Genomic DNA, 23,126 nt, shown 5'->3' on the forward strand with positions numbered 1-23,126 from the left:
AAGATCTAGTGCACAACTGAAGTTCCATCTAGCACGCTACACACACTTTGGATGTTTTAATTTTCCAGTGGGCTATTTTCAAAATACAATATTTGGACCATGGAAAGTGTCAGAATAGAACAATAGAAAGATTCTCTGAGTACCAGTGACACAGATTCAGCTCCTAATAGCAGAAACAGAGGAAAAAGCAATATATCAGAATCACATTTTAATCCTGGCATATGTTGTCATATTGGAGACCTTACATTTCAGCTCTGAATCTGATTAAAAAAAGTCTTAGAGGTTAATGCGGGGGACACACATCGGAAATAGGCGTATTTGTCTATATGAGACTTATCCCTTCCCTATTGACGTGTTTTAATAGGAGTTACTGAACCTGAAGGCAGGTTGTAGCTGCTGCATGGTGTGCTGATAAGGCCCTGAGTAGCAGACATTTGGAGTAGCAGTTGCTTCGTTTTTCTTTAATAATAATTTATTACATTTGTAGACTGCCTCTACTCTTCAAAGTGTTGAATTTTCCCTCAGAAAAGCTTTTGTGGTTCATAAGATCTAGAATTGGTTGAAGCTTGTAGGTCATTAAGTCCAGGAGTTCTTAAGCTGGATAGATTTTTAGTACCTGTGAAATTGGAGGTTAAAAAAAAAATCATGGTTGTTCAGTTGTTTCAGTCATGTCTGCGTCTTCATGACTTCGTTTGTGGTTTTCTTGTTAAATATGCTAGAGTGCCAGGCCTGTAGTCATGAAGACTTGAGTTCAATGTGGTCTCAGATACTTAATAGCTCTGTGGCCCTGAGCAAGTCACTTAACCCTGTTTACCTCAGTTTCTTCTTCTGTAAAATGATCTGGAGAAGGAAATAACTAGCCACTCCAGTAAAAAAAAAACAACCCAACAACAATGCTATAGATGAGAAAACAAAGCCCCAGAGAAGGGATGTGACTAATCAAAGATAACAAAACTGAAATCTGAACCACTGGCCTACAGGATCATTAGAGAGATGTGTAACCAGAAATGGAGGTGGAATGATGATGTAGGACTTTAAGGTAACCACCCAGTGTTCTACTGGTATCTGTGCTTTTTTAACAGTTCACAGATCTACATTAAAATCCCTGGCATGTTGGATAGAACTGTCTGTGGAGGATTTATGAAAGACATAGAAAAGTTGCATATGATGAGAAGGCATGGATGGTTTGAGATGGTGCCATTGGAAGAAGCACCCATTCAATAAATATCAAGCACCTACTATGTGCCTGGCACTGTGCTAAGCTCTGGGGATACAAAAGTGACAAAAGAGATCACTAATTTCTCAGAGGGTCAAAGGTATCAATCGTAGCATCAAATTGAATGCTTTTACTTGGACAACAGAGTTATTCTCACCACAAGAAATAGTTTTTAACAATTAGAAATGTCCCGTGGTACACAAATCTGTTTGTTTTCTGTGACTATATTTTTCTGTAGGGGAGGCCTTTTATTTTTTAGGGGAAGGGAAGTAGTGATAATGGTACTAAAAAAATGGGGGAAATAGTTTCAATGAATCATTTAAAAAATCCTAAGGACTAGAGAAAATTTAGAAAAGGATAGAGTAGGGAGTTGTTAGAACTACCATGTTACATTTGAAATATATATAGATATAGATATATAAATATAGATATATTTTTAAAAACCACAACAACCAAGCTCTACACAGTAGAGATTCCTCATGAGGTCCTCTTTTTCTGTTCTTTTTTCAAGTTTCCTAAGTTTATACCAATAAAAAAGGATTTTAAAAAAATGTTCCACAATAGAATATGTTGACCCAAATGGAAAAGTATGAAAGTATTCAAGAGTAGGATGGATACTGTAATTCACCACCTAAGAGGCTGGTTGCTATGGTCCCTTCAAATTAGAATTCTCTGAGATTCCATTTTATCAATCCCATTGTTATTCCATTCTGGGGAAACTGGTCATGCAAAAAATTCAGAGTTTCCTCTCCTGTCCCTCCAAATATTATTAAGAATCAAATCTGCAAAGAAAAAGGCAACATGGCAGAGAGGCACTTTCACAGAAAGTTGAAGCTTCAAACCATGTTCCCAATACTAATTGTCTGGCCCTGGTCATTTTGCAAAATCTCTCCGTTCTCTAGACAGTTCTCTAAAATGATTCAACTGTACGTAGATAACCACTAAATAAACATTTTTTTTTTAAAGTGGAAGTTGAGTGGGTGCTGGATTTTGGAAGAACCTGAATGCCAGGAGAGGTGTTCGTGCTTTCTTCATTAGGCAAGAGAGGACCCTTCAGACATGATCTAGTCTACTGACATTTTGAATTTCCTCTCATTTGCATGGGGTGAGTTTGGTTTCTGGGAGAGGCTATAGTTAAAAAAAAAAAATAGAGTATCAGGAGAACATATAATTTCCTCCCCTCCTTTCCCCCAAAGCAACAGACAGCATTGCCTTTCTAGTCCTAAAAATTTGGGTTTCCTGCTAAAATTTTGTGTTTCCTTTGCAAGATTAACCTCTCTCTCCAACTTTATCTCAGTCCTGTTTTGTGTTATTGGCCTGTGCTGTTTTGACCCAGGAATTTCAATTCTGTGGCAGTGACTGCTGACGTCCAGGCTGTGATCAGGAAGATGGAAATAGTTCATTTCTCCCCCAAAGCTGTGTTGCTATGGCTGTGTCATTTGAAGTCTAAAGGTCACTCTGACAGAGCACTCACCAAACAAGTGGGAAAGGAGAGGAAATAGAGGAGACACATTTTGAATGGAAAGTGGTTTTTTTTTTTTTCTGTGAAACGTTTGAATATGGAAAAATGCTTTTATTCTGAAGGTGGAAATTAGTAGAATTGAGGACAGATCTTGATGGACTGAATAATGTAAGGCCACCGTTTCAACTCTACCATCTCATTAGTTATGTTTATCTACTTCTTCCAAGATAATTTTTTAAGGGTTGACTGATTTGGGAAAAAAAAGGGTTTGCTATGAATAGTTATCAAAAGTACATTTAGGGCACATCAGAAGTACATGATCCCTGAGTCATCATATGGTTTATCAAATTGAAAGAAAATCTCAGTCAAAAGAAGGTTTTAAATGGGGAAGATACACACATATACATACATGTATGCCTATATATGTGTGTACACATACATTTGTATGTCTGTATGTAAGTTTAAAACAATTTCTCATTTCTAAAAATGTTAAGAATTCCATATACGTATATATACACACAGTATCTTTAAAGAGGGTATTAAAAGGGAGCAGGTAAAATTTTGCAAGAGACAATCCACAGATCATATCTTTAAAATTACTTAATTGACTAAAGGAGTAGATCTCTCTGTGTTTATTATTTTACTATAAATGCTTGATTCAGGAGAGTCAGTTCAGTGGCACAGTGGATAGAGTGTTGGGCCTGGAATCAAGAAGACTTTTAGAGTTCGAATCCAGCCTAGACATTTACTAGCTGTGTGACCCTGGGCAAACCACTTAACCTTGTTTGCCTCAGTTTACTCATCTGTAAGATGAGCTGGAGAAAGAAATGGCAAACCTCTCTTTGCCAAGCAAACCCCAAATGGGGTCATGAACAGTTAGACCTGACTGAACAGCAGCAAGAAAAGAATTTAAAATATCTTGTTGCTTTCTTCAATTCAGATAGCTCTCATGTATGTATGAAAATTATTCAGTATTCTTTGAAAACGATCTAAAAACAGAGAGAACTCTGTTCAGTGATCATTTAATCATTAACATAAAGAAATAGGATCAGGAAGGTGATCTATGATTTCTTTAGTACTGAGAATTTCCAAGTGAAGAAAATTCTTTTGACTAGTTCTGGCTGACACTTTCTCTGTGACTTAGAGACTTTGAGAGCTGACTAGAGCAGTATGGCAAAGGCAAATAGAAAGGCATCCCTGCAGCCCACATATTGACTTAGAAAACCACACATTAACCTTATCTGTGTTTTATTGTATTTTTATTTATCTCATTAAACATTTTCAAATTACATTTTAGTGGGGTTATCAGATGCCTCTAGCCTAGAACACTGAGCTGTTAAGTGACTTTTCCAGTGTAACAAAGCCAACTTGTCAGAAGCTGGACTTAATCCCAAGTCTTCCTGGCTTTGAGGATGGCTCTCTATAAATTTGAGGAAAGATTCACACACACACACACACACACACACACACACACACACACACACACACTACACATGAGATATGTGCTTGTCACAAGTGTTTTTTCTATGGTCACCAAAAAGATCCAGTACAGAGCCCAAGTAAAAGAGAGAATCCTTAGAGATGATGAGAGACTTTTGATATTCCTTTCTGCAGGTGACATTATGCTGGTTCCTTAAGCTTAAGAATGTTACAGAACCTCCTAAATGAGACCCATAATCTCTTACAAGAGTTTGTAAGGGTGGGGGGTGTTGATCTTAATAGACAATATGAATAGACAAAAGTATAGGAAATACTTGAACAGGAACATATTTGACTGGACTGCCTTTGCAAGATTGCAAAGTTATTTTCATGACCCCAAGTTTCTTTCTGAAACAAATAGAATACTATAGTTTGCCAAGAACTGAGATTGAGTATCACCAAAAAGCAATGGAGAGGTGCAGAGTCGGTATGAGGAGATTATAATCATATTATACGTAATTATTTATTCAGAAAAAGCAGTATAAAGGATGTCATCAAATAAATACATGAAAAAAGATGGACAGGCCATGTGTTTACATGTGTTTGTGTGTATGTGTGTGTATATATGTGACTAACCTTCAGAAAGGTTTATTATCCATAGATCTTAGCAATGAATATAGGCACATTTCTGTTTTTACTTGTAGTCCTGGAGAATTCATTTAAATCTAGATTATCATGAGACTCAATTTTCCTTGCATGTGGACTGTTAAAATCTCATGATTCTACTTGATTCTGTTTCCTTCCTTGCCTTTTCTACATGACACCTCCCCACACCCACACCCCTCAGTAAGCTCATTATTCCCATGGATTTTGACAATTTCTTTCCCCTTTCCATATGTCTTTAAGGTGAATTGGCGATAGGCCAGGCTCCCATGGATTTAGGGGTGCTTAGTGCCTCTCAAATACAAAGTGGTCTCAAATGTGTGTGTGTGTGTGTGTGTGTGTGTGTGAGTGTGTGTGTGTGAGAGAGAGAGAGAGAGAGAGAGAGAGAGAGAGAGAGAGAGAGAGAGAGAGAGAGAGAGAGAGAAGAATTTATTCATTTAGATTTTGGGTGAATCACAGAATTAGAAAATTTCAGAAATGAAGGAGAGCTTGGGGTCTATCTCTTCTAACATATACTGAAGTGAATCCTCTTTATAACAAACCTGGGATGGTTACCCAAACTATTCTTGAAAAGTTTCCAATGGAAATACCATAAGCAAAGTAGGGAAGCATAGAATATCCTACCCTGTCAGCTTTATAGATAAGGGAAGAATTTTTTATGACCAAACAAAGATAGAGAGCATTCCAGTATGTAAAATGGATAATTCTAATACATCAAATTGAAAGGTTTTTTGTACAAGCAAAACCAATGTGGACAAGAATAGAAGGAAAGCAGAAAACTGGGGAAAACATTTTATAGCAAGTTTCTCTGATAAAGGTCTCATTTCTAAAGTTTATAGAGAACTGAGTCAAATTTATAATACAAGTCATTCCTCAACTGATAAATGATCAAAAGTTATGAAGAGGCAGTTTTTAGAGGAAATCAAAGGTATCTATACTCATATGAAAAAATGTTCAAAATCACTATTAATTTGAGAAACAGATTAAAATAACTCTAAGATACCACCTCACCTATCAGATTGACTAACATGACACAAAAGGAAAATGACAGATGTTGGAGGGGATATGAAAAAGTAGGAACCCCAAGGCATTGTTGATGGAGTTGTGAACTACCTGTGAACTGATCCAACCATTGTGGAGAACAATTTGGAATTATCCCCAAAGGAGTATAAAACTGTGTATGTACCTTTGACTCAGCAATACCACTGCTAGATCTGTACCCCAAAGAGGTCAAAGAAAAGGGAAAATGATCTATATGGTCAAAAATATTTGTAAATATTTGTGACAGCGCTTTTTGTGGTGGCACACAAAATTGAGGGGATGCTCATTAATTGGGGAATGGCTGAATAAGCTGTGGTATGTGACTGTAATGGAATACTATTGTGCTGTAAGAAATTATGAGCAGGATGCTTTCAGAAGAACCTGGACTTACATGAACTGATCCACATTGGCATGAGCAGGACCAGAAAAACATTTATATACAGTAACAACAATATTGTATGGTGATCAACTGTGAGTACCTTAGCCATTCTTCACAAAGCAATGATCCCAGACAATTCTGAAGGACTCGTGATGAAAAATGCTGTCCACCTCCAAAGGAAAAACTGATGGAGATCAAATGCAGATTGAGGCATGCTATGTTTTTTAGTTTCTATATTATTCATGTTATTTTGTTTTGGTCTGTGTTTTCTATTGCAAAATGGCTAATATGGAAATGTTTGCATGATTGTACATACATAATCTATATAAAATTGCTTGCATTCTCAAGGAGGGAAGTGGGGAGGAAGGAAGTGAGAGAATGTGGAACTCAAAAGTTTTTAAAAAGTTAAAACTTTTTGTCCACAGGTGATTGATAAAAAATAAAAATTAAATTAAAAAATAATTTTTAAAAAAAGGAAGTTTCCAATGAGGAGAAATCCACTGTATCCTGAGGTATCAGTGTAGTCTACTCTCCAGTTGTTGTATCGTTTTCTTTATGTTTTTTTTCTCCCTTACCTCAAACTTGCATTCCCTTCTTTGCAACTTCTGACTATTGCTGAGCGTTCTATCCTCTGGGACCAAATGACAAAGTTTCAGTCTTCTGCATAGCAACTCTACAATATTTGAACAGGACTAACATATAGGATTATGGAATACACATTCAGAGCTGAGCTAGAAGAATACTTAGTTGAGTCACTGAGTCAAATCACCTTATCTTAGAGTTGAGGTAACAGACCCAGTAGAGGTTGATTTACCTGACCAGGGTCATGGAAATACTGTCTAGGGTGAGGTTCAAAGCCATTTCTGATGCCATGTCTGATACTGTACCCGCTAACCCAAAGCTTCCTCTTCACAATATTCCCGACATTTCTGATTGACCAGGATAGAGAACAAACAGACCATCTCCTTGTTCATGGAAACTACAAGTCTTCCTATAGTTCTATGATCACATTACTTTTCAGGATATCACATATATTGCCTCATCCTTAGCTTACAGTCTGCTAAAACCCATGGATCTTTTTTTCTTTTTTTGGATAAACTGTAGTTTATTTTAGAGATAATCTCTAAATGTGTTTTTTTTTTTCATTTTCTCATAGATTTCACCAAACCATGGTGCCCATGCAGCAGGATTTTTCATTGCATTTCTAGTCTCTCTAGTACTTACCTGTGTCATATTTTTAGTTATGTCTCAGTTCCTATGTTTCAAATGGAACATCTGTAATAAAAATCGGGTGAGTAATCACATGGGTTTCCTCCTATGCTGATATTATTGGTGTTTAGCTATAAAATATGCTGCTGTGCTTTGTGAGGTAGGTTGAACCTGTAGCTGGGTAACAAATAATCATAACCAAGATCACAGACTGTTAGAATCACAGAAGTAGAAGGGACCTTAGAGAGGTCATTTAGTACAACCCACAATACAAGCGTTCGATCTCTTGACAGGGCTGGCTCTCAGAAGGTAAGTCATCCTTCACACATTCTTGGCTCTGGCATCCCAAATGTCCTATACACGCTCCCGTCTCTGGGTCTTTGTTCATGCTGTCCATAGGTCTGGAACGTTATTTATCTTATTTCTTGCCATCTCTTCCTGTTTAATTCTTCCTCATCTTTTAAATTCCATTTTGATTGTCACTATAAAGCTTTGCCTGATCCTTCCTTCTCCCCACAGAGTAATGACTTTTATCCTCAGACCTCACATATCATGTTCTTTTGTATTTCTGTACTGAACTTTTCTCGGAATGTTGTGTATTGTGGCTAATGTGCTTGCACCATATATCTGTCTTTCTCTATAAGGTCCATGGGGCAGGGACTGTGACTTAAGTATACTTTATGTCTCTCAAAGTACCTTTCTCTATCCTCTGCACACAATAGGTGTTTAATAAGTGATCATATTTTAATATCTTCAGAGGTATTATTCCATGAAGCAGCGTATTCCATTACTGACAGGTTGCTGCCATTTGGAAGTTATTCCTTTACATGCAGCTAAAACCAGTCTTCCTAAAACACAGTCAGTTCGTTATTACTGATACTATTGAAGTAACGATCATTGTATGAGATGAATAATGCATGAGCAATCTCAGAAATCCCTTACTAAGCTTCCATTTTTCAGTGTCATTGAACAATATATTATACAAAAAAAGACATTGTTCCTATCCAGGTATAGATAATCTAAAGAAAAACTTTTATGGTTGAATGTATAAAAGATATAAAGAATACGTTGAGAGGTAAAGAATAATGTCATGCTATATTTGTATAAACACTTAGTTTATAACATTTTTAGGATCATAAATTTAGACCTCGAAGGAGACTTAGAGATCAGATAATCTAGCCTCTTTGTTTTATAAGCAGAGGAAACTTGAGGCCTCGAGAACAGAAGAGATTTGTCTAAGATTCTATATTTAGTAAGAAGAGATTGAGGACTTGAAACCAAGTCCCCTCCCTCTAAACCAAGGGCTTTCTCTTGTGAGATAAGGCAGGTGACATTATAATTCATTCCTGCCACACAAATAATACTTTATATTAAGATTGACCATGTCCTTACCTTAACCAAACCACATAGTTATAAGCCTCATATGGACAAAAATCACAATTTATGCATCTCAGTAATCTCTTTGGTCTCTGACATAGGATCTTGTACATAGTAAATGGTCAGTAAATGAGAATGAAGGTAAGAGCTATTAACTCCTCTAGTTATTCTGAAAGATTTTAAAAGAGGAATTTTAGATTTCAGAATTTGGTGTATTTGAATGATAGAAGAGAAATGAAAAAAAATGTAGTGAAAAAGAACCAGAGAGAAGAGTTCCATGATCAGATGAAAGAGACAAAGAGTCAATTTCCATTCAGGAAGCTTAAGTAGCATATTTTGTTCCTGAGTCAAGGTTAAGACAAATTTCACTCCTTGCTTGGAGAAAGAAGCACATGAATTGAAGATGTGATTGAATCACAGAATGCCTAAGCTGGAAGGAACCTTAGAACATGAACTTGAAGTGTTAGCCCTGAGGGACATTAGAAATCTTTCAGTTCAACCCTTCTAATTAATTACTAGATGTGTGATCATAGGAAGAAAGGGAGATGGAAGGAAGGAAGGAAGGAAGGAAGGAAGGAAGGAAGGAAGGAAGGAAGGAAGGAAGGAAGGAAGGAAGGAAGGAAGGAAGGGAAGGATAAAAAGATAGAAGAAAGGAATGAAGGAAGGAAGAAGGAGGGGGAAAGGAAAGAAGAAAGGAAGGGAAAGAGGGAAGAAAAAGAAATGAAACACATAAAATTCTGAAATCCAAAATTCCTTTTAAACATATCTACTAAATGCCAGACACTGTGCTAAGTAATTTACAAATCTTAGCTCATTTATCCCCTCAATAACCCTGGGAAGTAGGTGCTATTATTATGTCCACTTTACAACTGAGGAAATTGAGGCAGAGGGTTGACTTGCCAGGGTCACAAAGGTAGGAAGTGTCTGAGACCATATTTAACTAAAGTCTTCCTAACTCTTCCATGGCTCTATTTATCTGCCTCCATAGGCAAGTCACTTAATTTTTTGTTTTTGACCCTCAGTTTTCTTATCTAACAGATAGCATACGGAGTGAGATCTGGACTGTATTAATTAGACAACTAAATGCTCATGATCCTTGTGAGGGACAGCTTATCTATGTAGCATAATACCTTGAATTTTTGAAGGTAACCACTTTCCTCTCTAGAAGTTTATGTTTGTGTGTGTGTGTGTGTGTGTGTGTGTGTGTGTTGTAATTGATCAACAGGGAGAATAATTTTCTTTGTTAGAAAGCAGTGTGACTCATAGAAGACCCTTGCTTAGAATGGTCTGAATCACAATAATGATAATAATTCTGATAACAAACCTGTGGCATTTTAAGACATGCAAAATGTTTGACAAAATTTATCCTCAACCCATGTGAAGTAGGCACTGTTGCCATCCCCGCAATCACACAGTTGGTGGACATCTCAGGAAGGAGTCAAACTCATGACCAGCACTCTGCCATTACACCATCCAGCTGCTATGGTGAATGTCCTGTGATGGGGGATCAAGAAGCAAATATATTGAACCAAATCCCAAATCAGTCATTGAAATAAATCCTGGATTTCATGATATTTCAGGAGTCAGAGTTAACTTGGACATCATATTACCCAGGAGTTCTTAATCTTTCTGGGGGGTCATGGACCCTTTTGGAAGTTTAATGTCATGGATGGATCCCTTCTCAGAATAATTTTTAAAATAGTTGAAGGAAATGTTAACTTCAGTTGGTGAAAATCAAGTCATATTTTTTTCTCATTCAAGTTTGTGGCCCCCACTGAAATCTACTAACAGACCCCTTGGTGTCCATGGCCCCCAGATTAAAGATTAAAGACTGCTGATGAAGTCCAAAGCCTTTATTTTATAATTGAAGAAGCTGAAACTTTAAGAAATGACTTGACCAAGGTCACATTGCTCCTTAATAACAAAGCTGAAACTTGACTCCAAGTCTTTTCAGTTCCCTATTCCCTTTCCACTATATTGAAACTGCATCTATTCATAATTTCCCCAAGCTTTTTTTTTAACTGCTATAGAACTGAAGAGACATTGAATGGTATATGAACAATCCTCTTCCCTTTCCAGTTAGGAATATCCTTAAAGAGAATTTTTACCTCATCTCCTATACATAAGTTATCATTGACTATGTGCTTCCACGTGCTTTCATTTTTGTCCTTTAGCTTATTGCTTTTAATATTCATGGACCTCATTAATGTATTAGAGTTGGCAAGAAATCAGGCAAAATCCACGACAGGAGTTAATTCCATGTCTTAGAAGGAGATCACAGCCTTGGCAAGGTAATCAGCAATGTGTTAATTTGATTCCAATTTTGAAGATCTTTGAACATTTTGCCTTGAAAATTCATGGTAACTTTTAATCTTAGAGTCAAATCATCTTCCTCTAGCTTGATATTTTGCTTTCTTTTCATAGTAATAATTTAGAAAATATAGGGAAAATACATGTTTTGATTGGCCTCCCCTGCCTTTGCTTAACTTACTCTGAAGACTATGTAGAAAAACATGGCTGGTGTTCCATTGAAGTGAGAGTTTTACCCTCCATGTAGCACAAAATAAGATGAAAAAAATGTTCGCAGCTATCTTGCTAGTGCAGCTTTAGGCACCAAAACTGAAAGGTCCTAGTGTTTAAACTTGGATGAAAGTATAGAGGCATATTATTATATTTGTACACAATATACAAAGCTAGCAGCATAACTTTACATGTTGGATAACAGGTTTCAAAAATACCTTGATGTGTTAGAACAGTAGTCTCTATCCAATAAAATGAAATTTAATATGAATCAATTTAAAGTTATATGTCATTTAAAAAAATCAACCACACAACTATAAGATAGTAGTGATTTTGTGGTTTTTCAGTCATTGATTCATGTTTGACTCCTGTGGACCATACCAGTACTGGCCATGGGGTTTTCTTGGCAAAGATACTGGAGTAGTTTGCCATTTCCTTCTCTAGTTGGATTAAGGTAACGATTCCTGTGGAAAAGATCTAAAGATTTTTGTAATGCCAGATTCATGAGTCAAAAGTGTGATACAACTACCAAAAATGCTAATGCAAACTTAGACTTTGACACAACATCCGGAATAATGGTGATTATAGTCCAGTCCTTTGTCCCATCCTGGGAAGGCCACACTCATGAGCATTTTATTCAGTTGTAGGTAACAAATTTTAGGAAGGGCATTGACAGCCCAGAGTGTAACTGTAAAAGGGTGAACAGAGTCATGAGAAGACTGGAAATACTGACACACGGCAGGGTAGGGAGCAATTCAATAAACTGTTTATATTTTTATTGTAGCTAAGGAGATCTAAGATCTAAGGAGGAACATGATTGCTTTTTCCAAGTATTAGAGGGGTTATTATATAGGAATATGCTAGAATGGGTTTGCTGGCTCACGGAGAAAGGGGCTAGAAATAGTGGGTAGAAGCTGTGGATATATATGTGGACTTAATACAGGAAATATCTTTCTGTCTATTACAACTGTTCCTGTGTCTAAGAGTCTGCCTCGGGAATTAGTAAACTCCCCATAATTGAATATATTCAAGCGGAGGCAGGATGACCACTGGCTGCAAGTGTTTCAGTAGAAATACCTTTTGATTAAGGATTGTACTACATGTCTTCTGTGTCTGTTGAAATGCTAAGATCCTGTGAAACCTAGGTACTTGCCCTGGTTATACTGCTTACCTTATGTTTGTATAAGACAACCCTCTGGGGTTCAGTTTGCCAATTTATGAAGTGAGGAGCTGACATCTGACATTCTCCAAGGCTTTTTCCCTAGCTCTAGCATTTTTATCTAGCCAGCTCTAATGCTGGTGTTCTGTGGTCCCTTCCAATTGTAACACTTTATAGCCTAAGGCCCCTTCTAATGCTATTATTCTTTATGCTAAGTTTTGATGCCTCTTCCAGGCTCTACCATTCTATGACTCCATGACTGGTTATAAATCAAGGAAGTTTAATGATAATTCCATCTGTTATTTCTGGGATCTGTCTATTTTATCTTTATTCTAATCTTGCCATTTCCTAGATAGCAATATAACTCAAGTTTTCTAAAATTCCTCTGCAGGTCCAGCAGGGCCTCCATCAGGAAAGCAAACTGGAGTACTCACAGTTCACTTCAGTGGATGGGATGACTGAAGAATTCACCATTGATGATCAAATCATTGACATACTCTCATCTGAAGAGCCTGGGAACATGGTTCAAGACTTAGAAGAGTAAGAATTCATATTCTAGCTTTGTCCTCCTCCAAGTTTTCTCCTTCTCTCTGCCTTTGTTAATGTGAGAACATATACTCTTTGTACAAACCCCCAGTGGACCAGCTGAGGAATGTAATCAGAACAAATTCATCCTCTTTCTCTGTGACATTTGTGGATTATTCTAAGTTGTAGAACTTTGCAACATCAAACCAAAATCTACTTTCCTGCATCTTCTCACTCTTCATTCTTCTTATCCTGAACCTGAACAATTCAACATTAATCTGGAATCAGGAAACTAGGTTTTACTCTTAGTTGTGTCACTTATTATCACTATGACCCTGGGCAACTTACTTTCCAAGAGGTATCATACAATTTTGAAGAGACAACATTGCATGGTTAGAAGGGGCACTAACCTGGTCAGAAAGCCTGCATTCATATCTCAATATCAGCACCTTCTAACTATGTGACCTTAATCAAGCCATGGAGCCTTTTGGAGCCTCAGTTTCCTTATCAGTAAAATGGAAACAGTTCCTACCCTTCATATTTTAAAAAGGTCTTGTGAGGACCAAATAAGATAATGGCTGTGAGAGCACATTAAGATGGTAAAGAGCTACAGAAACGTAATTGGTTCTTATGCTGTAACTGGAAGAAATAATAACTGGTGAAAAGAGAAGAACTTTGTTGAGAAAATGGTAATTTAGCTGAAGCTTTCAAATGGAAAGGTTGTCTGGTGATTTGTAAATAGAAATCAAAATTCAAACTAGATGTGAAAGGAACTTGACTTTCCTAAGAAAGGAAATCCTTATTTCCCTGAGGTAACCACTGTTTTACAGAATTTGTTGTGACTAAATAATCATTACAATAGAAGTACTGTTAGGATTCCTGTAAAAGGTGTCTATTACTCTGAACAGACAAAGACATGGGAATGAGATAATGTTAATTCATTGCTGTGTTGGAGTAATTTGGCTTTCTTTTTTCCCCCCATTAGTCATTCTGGAGACATCCATCCATGTGCCTTCATGTTAGCTTAATATTTAAATCTGAATGCAGAGTGAAAAAATGCTGATTCAGTATCAGGGCCCCAAATAAAAGCATCGCTGAAGGAGATGGTGGTTGAGGACAGGACACTGTTGAAGGTTAACCAGCTACTTATGATGTCAAATTACTTTCTCATAATGTCAGAAGTATTAAGTTACTGAAGGCCATCTTTTCTTGAAAGTAGGGAAAAGATTTGGCATATGGGATTTCATGGTCACCTTTGCAAGATATGCCCTGTAAACATGTGAGCAGGGTAATTGGCTCCCAATTCCTGCCTTTAAAACTACTCCATTGCTGAATCTCAGCTCTCAGCTATTGGAATGACTGACATTCAATAACTATGTGATATCGGGAAAATGTCTATTTCTTTAGGTCTCAGTTTCCTCATTTGTAAAATAAGGAAGTTAGATTAGATAGTTTCAGAGGTCCTTTCACCTCTAAATCTGATAGGGGTCTGGGGGGTCTTCTCTCTCTCTCTGACCTTTTCTTAACATGGACAAGAGTAATGAATTAAAGTAAGTATTCATGAGCTAAGAGCCAGCCTATTGAAATTAGATGATGAATTTTTCACATGTCACCAACTCTCAAAAAAGCATGTACTAAATCATAAAAGGTTTGTGATTGTTGTTGATGGGAGGGATACCAACAAGAAATATCAACTTGGTTGCCTTTTGGCCCTGTAGCCTCAGAATCAGAGCATTTGCAAGTTGGAAGGTACTTCTTAGCCAAGTAGAACAACCCATACCTTAAAAGAGTCAGAAGACTTTGGTTCATGCCTTGCTTCTACCTGTAGTTTCCCTGTCTGCAAAGAAGGAATGACAATACTTGCACTGCTTTCTTCACAGAATGGTTGAGGAAAGTACTTTAAAAACCCCTACAATGCTATAGAAATATTGGGTTTGATATTTTTAACCATCTCTGATGTCAATAGTGTGGGTTCTTTATCAGTGTCAATCACAGATTATTTGTGCGTTCTCATTGGGAGCAAGTCTTCTCATTATTTCTTATCTAACATTTTTTATATATACACCTCTTCTAGATGGGGTAGTGGATAGAGTGCCAGATTTGGAGTTAGGGAAAATTAAAATTTAATCCTGCCTGAGACACTTACTATCTGTATAACTTTGGAAAAGTTATTTACTCTTATGAGCCTCACTTTTCCCATCCATGTAATAGTGATACTAAAGGTACTTACTTTACTAGATTGTTATAAGGATCAAATGAAGTAATCTGTATAAAATACTTAAAAAACTTTGCAAACTAAAGGATGATATAAATGTTAACTATTGTTAGAAGATTCATCCAGTGCACTGGTGGTGTTCTTCCAGCCCATTTAATATTTTGTACTTTTAAAATAGCTTAAAATAATTTATTATATTAATTATTTAATATATTTATTATATTAATATTTATTTATCATTTATTTATATTGCTTCATAATCAGCTCATCTCCTTTTTAGATATTTGCATTCTTGATGAAGTCTTAGATGTTGCTTCTTGTGTTCTGTTAGTTGTTGATAGGATAACACAGATGAATGACAATCACCATTGGTTTTCATTTAGATAATATATACACAATACACATATACACACATATAATATACACATATGTACATATATAACCACACACATGTAATATACACATGTATACATATATACCTATACATGCATACACATATATACCTATACACACATACACATATCTATGGATATGTACATACACACACACATACACACACAACTAGGATAGTACTGATGCTAAAGGCAAATGCTTTGACAACACTTGGCAGTTTTGGATCACTGAAAGAGCTATAAAACTGTCTAAATGTACATCAAAATACAACTGGTTCCTAACCAACTTTATATCATTGTCTCAGCATTATGCATTCTTTATCTACTTAATTTTTGGTGGAGGAGGGTGGGTAGGGATTGCTAGACTCTTCTCTCTTACACTTGTGCAGAGATCTCAAAGAAGTACTCTGATGGTGTTCTAGGGCTTGGGTGAGGCACTCAGTACAGCGTCATATTCAAACCAGAACAACTCGAGAACCTCTATGTTATTAGGAAATCTTTTGTATGTTTTTGACATAGCCTCCATGACAGTGGTGAATACTTTTGCCAAATAGGCATCTTTTCTTTTGTGTGTGTGTGTGTTTGTGTGTATATCTGTGTTTTGTGTGACATCACTAGTCAGTGAATTCTTGAATATATTATGTCTCTATATCAGCATAAGCATTTTCTTCGTATGGAAACCCTCATACCAATGAAATTCCTATTCCCTTTTTCATTTCTGGTAGGTTCTTGGATAATAGCTTAGTAGTTATTGATAACTTTTTATTAGTCTATTCTTTTGTAATTCTCCCTTCTCTTTTTGAAGTATCTTATAAATCAGTTACAAACCATTGAAAATTATGTACCCCTCTAGAATGGACTTCTTCTATATTATTCCTCTATTATAATATTCCTCTGTATTAACCTGGAGCCCATGAAACCCAAGGGGTCCATCAATATGAAATTTTAAAAATATTTTTAAAAAATATTTTGATTACTGTATTTCAATAATGGTTTTCCTTTGTTATCTTGTGTATTTAATTTTATGCATTTAAAAATGTTATTTTGGCAGTTTTCCTTGATAATTTCATGAAAGATGATGTCTAGGCTCTTTCAGGAGGTAATCAGTGGATTCTTTCAATATTTATTTTACCCTCTGGTTCTAGAATATCAGAGCAGTTTTCCTTGATAATTTCATGAAAGATGATGATGTCTAGGCTCTGTTTTTGATCATGGCTTCCAGGTAGTCCCATAATTTTTAAATTGTCTCTCCTGGATCTATTTTCCAGGTCACTTGTTTTTCCAATGAGATATTTCACATTATCTTCTATTTTTTCATTCTTTTGGTTTTGTTTTGTAATTTCTTGGTTTCTCATAAAGTCATTACCTTCAATCTGTTCCATTCTAATTTTTAAAGAATTATTTCCTTTAGTGAGCTTTTCAACCTCCTTTTCCATTTGGCTAATTCTGCTCTTTAAGGCATTCTTCTCCTCATTGGCTTTTTGGGCCTCTTTTGCCATTTGAATTCGTCTATTTTTTAAGGTGTTAATTTCTTCAGCATTTTTTGAGTCTCCTTTAGCAAGCTGTTGACTTGCTTGTCATGGTTTTCTTGCATCGTTCTCATTTCCCTTCCCAGGTTTTCCTCCGCCTCTCTTACTTGATTTTCAAAATCATTTTTGAGCTCTTCCATGACCTGAGACCATTGCATATTTATTTTGGAGGTTTTGGATGCAGAAGCCTTGATTTCCTCTGGTGGTATGCATTGTTCTTCCTCATCCAAAAGGATGGAAGAAAATGCTTGTTCACCAAGAAAGTCACCTTGTATGGTCTTATTTTTTTTCCCCCTTTTTGGGCATTTTCCCAGTCAGTTACTTGACTTTTGAGTCCTTTGTCAAGAGGAGGGTATACTCTGGGGACCTGTAAGTTCTCAGTTCCTCTAAGGTGGCACAATCAAGGAAGAGGAGTTTACTCTTCTCCTGGTCTGCTCACTGGTCTGAGAGCAACCAAAAACTTTTCTGCCCAGAATCTGGAAGTAGAATTCCCTCTCTACAACTGTCTATAGCTCCATGAGGCCAGTGCTCCACTCCTCCTCACCCTAGGCCTGGCTCAGGCCTGAGATTCAGATCAGCAACCCAGTTCCCCCAGGGGCTTTAAACAGAGAGCTCCAAAAATGTATGCTGCTGCTGCAGTGGCTACTGCCAGCGGCCCAGACTGCATTCCCTTTGTGAAGGAGCCCTCCTACTGACCTTTGAAGCTGTCTGTGGCATTTGTGGGTTGGGCAGTCTGGGGACTGCAGCTGCTGCAGATGGCTCCCTGAAGCCTGTTCTGGGGCATGTCTCTCCCTGTGCCGCAGCCCATGCTGGGCTGCACTCTGCTCCGCAGTCAGTGCAATAGACCTTTCCTGTCAGCCTTCCAGTCTCTCTTGGGCTGCAAATCTCTTTCACTGTCATTTTGTGGTTTCTGCTGCTCTAGAATTTGTTTAGAGTCATTTTTTACAGGTATTTTGTGGGCTATGTAGGGGAGCTTCTACAGGTCCCTCTTTCCACTCTGCCACCTTGGCTCTGCCCCCCTCTTTCTGAAACATTTATATTTTTAGGTAAAACATTGCCTATATTTGGACCAATATTACAGAAAGGGAGATAATTTCAGAAAGGAGAAATGATAATAATAATAGTAGTAGTAGCTCGTATTTATGTATCACTTTAAGGTTTATGTATCACTTTAAGTTTAACATATGTTAATTCACTTAATCCTCACGATGACCCTATGAGGTAGGTGCTACTATCATTTCCATTTTACAGAGGAGAACACTGAAGTATGGAGACACCAAGTGACTCATCTAGGATCACATAGCTAGTAAGTATTTGAAGCAGGGTTTGAACCCAAGTCTTCCTGAGTTCAAATCCTTTACTGTGCTGCCTAACTCAGCCATGAAATGACCATGATAGTAATTCACTTATATACTACTCTAGAGTCATAAAATTCTTCATGTGTGAAGACAATTGGATCCTTGCAACAATTTTGTGTAGCGACTAATACAAGTATTTGTGCTTCCATTTCACAGATGAGGGAACAGATGCAGTAAGAAAAGTAATTTGCTTAATTTTATGTAGCAAGGCAAAGCTAGGAATTCAAACTCAAGTATTTTGGTTTCAGTTCCTTTAACTTTTCTACTCCAAGACCAAAAAAGCCAAAAGTAGCTCTTTTCCTGGTTTTATTCTGTTGGAAAGACAAGTATAAATTTGTCTCTATTTCTACGTTACTGGAAAGAATCAACAGGAACTAGAACAGGCAGGTTTGAGTATATGAATATAATAAAAATATTGTTTTTTAAAATTATCCTCACACATTAAAAAGCTATCTCCAAAGAGATTCTACCAACTTTTTCAGTCTTATTTGTAAAAAATTGCCTGTCATCCAGAAGTATAGTTCCATCATTTGATTGGAAATCTTAACATCATGATCTTAGGCCTCTGAGTATTGGAGATGTGAGAATTTCTTTGTAGTCTTAAACTCTTAATTAACTCTGATTTTCCAGTTTTTCATTTCTTGTAATGCTTACTGGCAGCAAGAGATAAAATACCATTCAGAATATAAATGACTTAATATGTGACTGAAAAATTAGAATCAGCTTTCAACTACTCAGAGCAAACTTTCTAATAAAGAATAATTCACCTTAGTTGTAAAATCCTCTCCTGGATAGCGTCTCTTGCTTATGAGTTTCATGATGAAATAGAAGGCTTAGTAACCTGTTTTGTTGATGACCTACATGTCTCTTCTGTTTGAATGAAATCTCTGTAAGAATGAGTACTCTGACTTTTGTCTTTTTATTCCTAGTCTCTAAGAGAAACTTAATAAATGCTCGCTGATTTTGACAGATGATATGTTTAGTCCCCTACTCTTTTGTTGGTGAGTTGTTTCAGTCGGGTCTGACTCTTCATGACCCCATTTGAAGTTTTCTTGGCAAAGAAATGGCAGCGTTTTGCCATTTCCTTCTCTAGAAGCTGCCCTTCCCCCAGCCTACCCACTTCTAACAAGTTTTTAGAGGGTATTGTGGAAACAAAATTAGACCAGGAGTCAAGAGACTTGGGTGGCAGTATGGTCCATTGCAGAGAGCACTGAAATGGAAGAAGAAAATGTCCTTGCTCCTTTTTAAGACAGGCTGACATACCCCAGGGAGATTGTGTCCTGCACACAGTCATAGAGCTAGAATGTGAGCAGAAAACTGAAGGAAGCAAATTACATAAACCAAAGGAAACGCTAAGTCTCCTTTGGCCACAGCAACCATATTCAAGAGCACGTAATTCTGTATTTCTAAGCTCATTGTTATAGTCTGACCAAGGTTTCCTTGCTAGGAATTAAAAGATTGTAAGTTCTAGAGAGAAGGGGTGTTGTATGGGTAGACCAAGAATTATCGCACCCAATTTATGGTTATTTCTATGGAGTTCCTGCTGGTGGGTTTTTTTGTTTTGTTTTGTTTTGTCTCGTTTTAGTTTCGTTTTTTGCCTTTATGGTCTCTTAGATATTCTGTAGGCTAAAGGAGAGTCTAAAATGGTGCTAGCAAGAGGAGTTTTGTGGCAATGGAGGACTGTCACTGATTGGCTCTGTTTACCTAGTAGCTTACCTCATGCATGAGGCAGCTAGGAGTATTGAATAACTAATGCTTAGATAAAACAAATAAAAATAAAGCAGCCCACCTTTATCACCAGCACTGGCCATGGGAATGGATTCATGCAAAGACTGGCTCATAGAAGCATGGGATTGGCTTGAGCAGGCTCAGCCTTATCAATACCTAGTTTCTTTCCATATGTGCTCATCTGAACTTATCCTGCTTCATCAAGTAGGTTTCCCCAAGAGGAAGAGAAAGGCCAGCCTGTTCTACAAGAATATCATAAAATCATACTTTGAGAGGTGGAAGGGATCTTAGAGACTATCAAACTCAACCACCTTATTTTACAGAAGAGGAAACTGAGGTTCAGAGGAGTTAAGTGACTTGTATAAGTTCACAGAGCTAGTTCATTTAAGTTTAGCAAGCATTTTTTAAGCACTTACCATGTGTAAGTCATTATGATAGGGCTAGAAATGCAGAAGATCCCATACCCTTAAAGAAGTTATGGTCTGCTTGACAAGGGTGGCAGAGAATACAACATATTTACAAATCATTTAGATATGAAGTACATCAGAGTGTTGTGGAGACAAAGGAGAGAGTCAAAGTGTGCTAGGAAGACTTGCAAAAGGAGAAAATGTATTCAGCTGGGACTTGGAGGTGGAGTGTCCATTAATTCTTCCTATCTAGTGAGGAGCTCATGGAAGAAGATGCCATATATCAGCGGCGATATCACTCAATGGAAGTTTCTAATTTGTTTCTCTGATCCAAAACTGCCTCATGCCAGTTTGGACAATGTGTTTTCTAAGTCTTACCTTGTTGGATGAGAGAATCATTGAAGATACAGATTCAGTGGTGTAGTAGAATGAGTTTTGGAGAGAAATTTGGAAAGTGTGGGTTTCAGGTCCAGATTTGCCACTAACCAACTAGGTGACCTGGGGCAAGTCACTGGAAATCTCTGGCCTTGAGGTTCCTAATCTGTAAAATAATGGGCTTTATATAATCTCTAAGGTCCCCTCCAACCTTGAAACACACGGTTTTTCTTCTAAAATTCTTGACATCATCAAAATTGTAGTCTATAATAATGATATATATAATATATATTTATATATAATATATAACGTATATATAATATAATACTGATAATAATATTAACTCACATTTTTGTAGCATGTTATAATTAACACAGCACTTTGCTCACTGAAACTGGGAAATAGTGATTATTTTGTTCTTGATGCATTACAAGTAAGGAAGCTGAGTCCTGGAAAAGTGAAGTGAATTTCCTTGACTTAAACTGAGTATTAAGTGTATGAACCCAGCTCTTCTAGTCTCAGTATGGGAACTCTTTCTGGGACATTCCCTTTATCCTTCAGATGACTCTGAAAACAAAACAGTGGCCTCTCTTCTTTGTCACCAGCTTTTACAGCCTTTATTCCTTGGTGTGGATGCATTGATTTTGTTTCAGATTCTTTTACCACCCAATAAAGCCCTTGTTTGTGACCACAGCTAAATAAAAATGTCCAATAAACCTTGGACATTGGATGGATGTTAATATTCCCAGAAGTCTTTGGAGTCACATTACTCCTGAGATACTTTGATAGCTGATTTTATTATACATAGAGAAATTACTGAGTTGTTTGTCCCTCTCTAGCCACCACAATCTGTCTCATTCTTAGCTTATGAATTGTCTCCCTTGCTTTTTCAGGGTTGACCTCCTGATGGTGTGATGTATATGTGCCATGCAGCTAGGATGTCTGCCTATTGCTTATGCCAATCTTGCTATTTTAAGAGTATCCTGTTCTGTAATTCAGCTGATGCTTAGACAGATGGTTGGTCCCAAGCAGTCTGTGTAAGCAGAGCTATTAAATGTGAGACAAAAAAAAGAACACCATTACTGTCATCAGGATACCTTGGTTCTCCTTATAGTTCTGCCACTAACTACCTGTGGAATTTGGGACACATTCTTCTCTGAACTTCTGTTTCATAGTCTAATTTTTTGTTTCCTCAGCTTTCCCTTTTTGCCTAGCTCTGAAAATATCAAAATCCAGGTACACAGGACAAAGAATAATAATTACTTCCATTTCTGGAATACTTCACATGCAAAGTGTTTTCTCATAACAGTCCATGAAGTAAGCAGTACAAGCATCAATAGGAAAACAAGGCTCAGAGTAGTAGACTATCTTGCCCATGCTTACACACTTAGTAAGAGTCAGATCCCAGAGAATGTCAGATACCATGGAAATTGTGTTAGAACTGGAGTGTTATAGAACATTTTGTTAAACTCTCTTGTTTCATAGATAAGAAAGCTGAGACCCAGAGAAGGGACATAATACATCTAACATCATATGGCTACACTAATAGCAATAGTCAGAACTAATACTTAAGTTGGCCAACTCATAGTTGAGTTCTCACTGTCTCATGTTCCATTAAGTCACTGGAGATGGAAACGTTGTTGGAATGAATGACTGAACAGTATATGTTTCAGGCAATTCCCTAGGATTCATGCACTAAGTTCATACCAAAGCTGTGATTTTCATTTGTGGAAGGAGTTTCCATCTCTACTCCAAAGAAACATAGCTTTGAGAATTTGTATATACCTGCTTTGGCAACAAAGATTCGAAAAGGTTGAGAACCATGTGAGACAGTTAAGTCTAGAACCTCAAAATTTTATGACTTGATAAATCATTTCCATAGCACTTTGAATTTTAATATTCTTTACATGACTACTCTCACTTGATATTTGCAATATATTCTCCACATTTTACATATGAGAGGACTGAAGCTCAGAGAATCTTAAATCGTTTGCTTGATGTAGCATCAGAGCCTAGATTTGAACCTGAATCTTCTTAACTAAGTCCAAAATATTCTTTTTTGCCTTGCTGCCTCCCAGTTAGTTTCCTTTCTTGAACTTATGATTTAGTAATAGGTAAATTAACTTTATGTTATTATGACCTACTCCATGAA

At 37.0% G+C, this 23,126-nt stretch overlaps 1 protein-coding gene across 4 annotated transcripts in view; it reads left to right on the top strand.

The window, feature by feature from the left end:
- Window positions 1–23,126, top strand: part of EVC2 (EvC ciliary complex subunit 2) — a 188,432-nt gene that overhangs the window by 45,153 nt on the left and 120,153 nt on the right. For 3 of the 4 annotated variants that reach the window (XM_072620198.1, XM_072620200.1, XM_072620201.1), the window contains 2 exons: window positions 7,337–7,471; window positions 12,837–12,985. In XM_072620198.1, coding sequence (XP_072476299.1) covers window positions 7,337–7,471; window positions 12,837–12,985 — 284 coding nt within the window. The remainder of the gene's footprint in view (window positions 1–7,336; window positions 7,472–12,836; window positions 12,986–23,126) is intronic. The other variant, XM_072620199.1, reaches the window with a different exon arrangement.

This window comes from Notamacropus eugenii, chromosome 6 (assembly GCF_028372415.1).
Source record: "Notamacropus eugenii isolate mMacEug1 chromosome 6, mMacEug1.pri_v2, whole genome shotgun sequence".
Lineage (NCBI taxonomy): Eukaryota > Metazoa > Chordata > Mammalia > Diprotodontia > Macropodidae > Notamacropus > Notamacropus eugenii.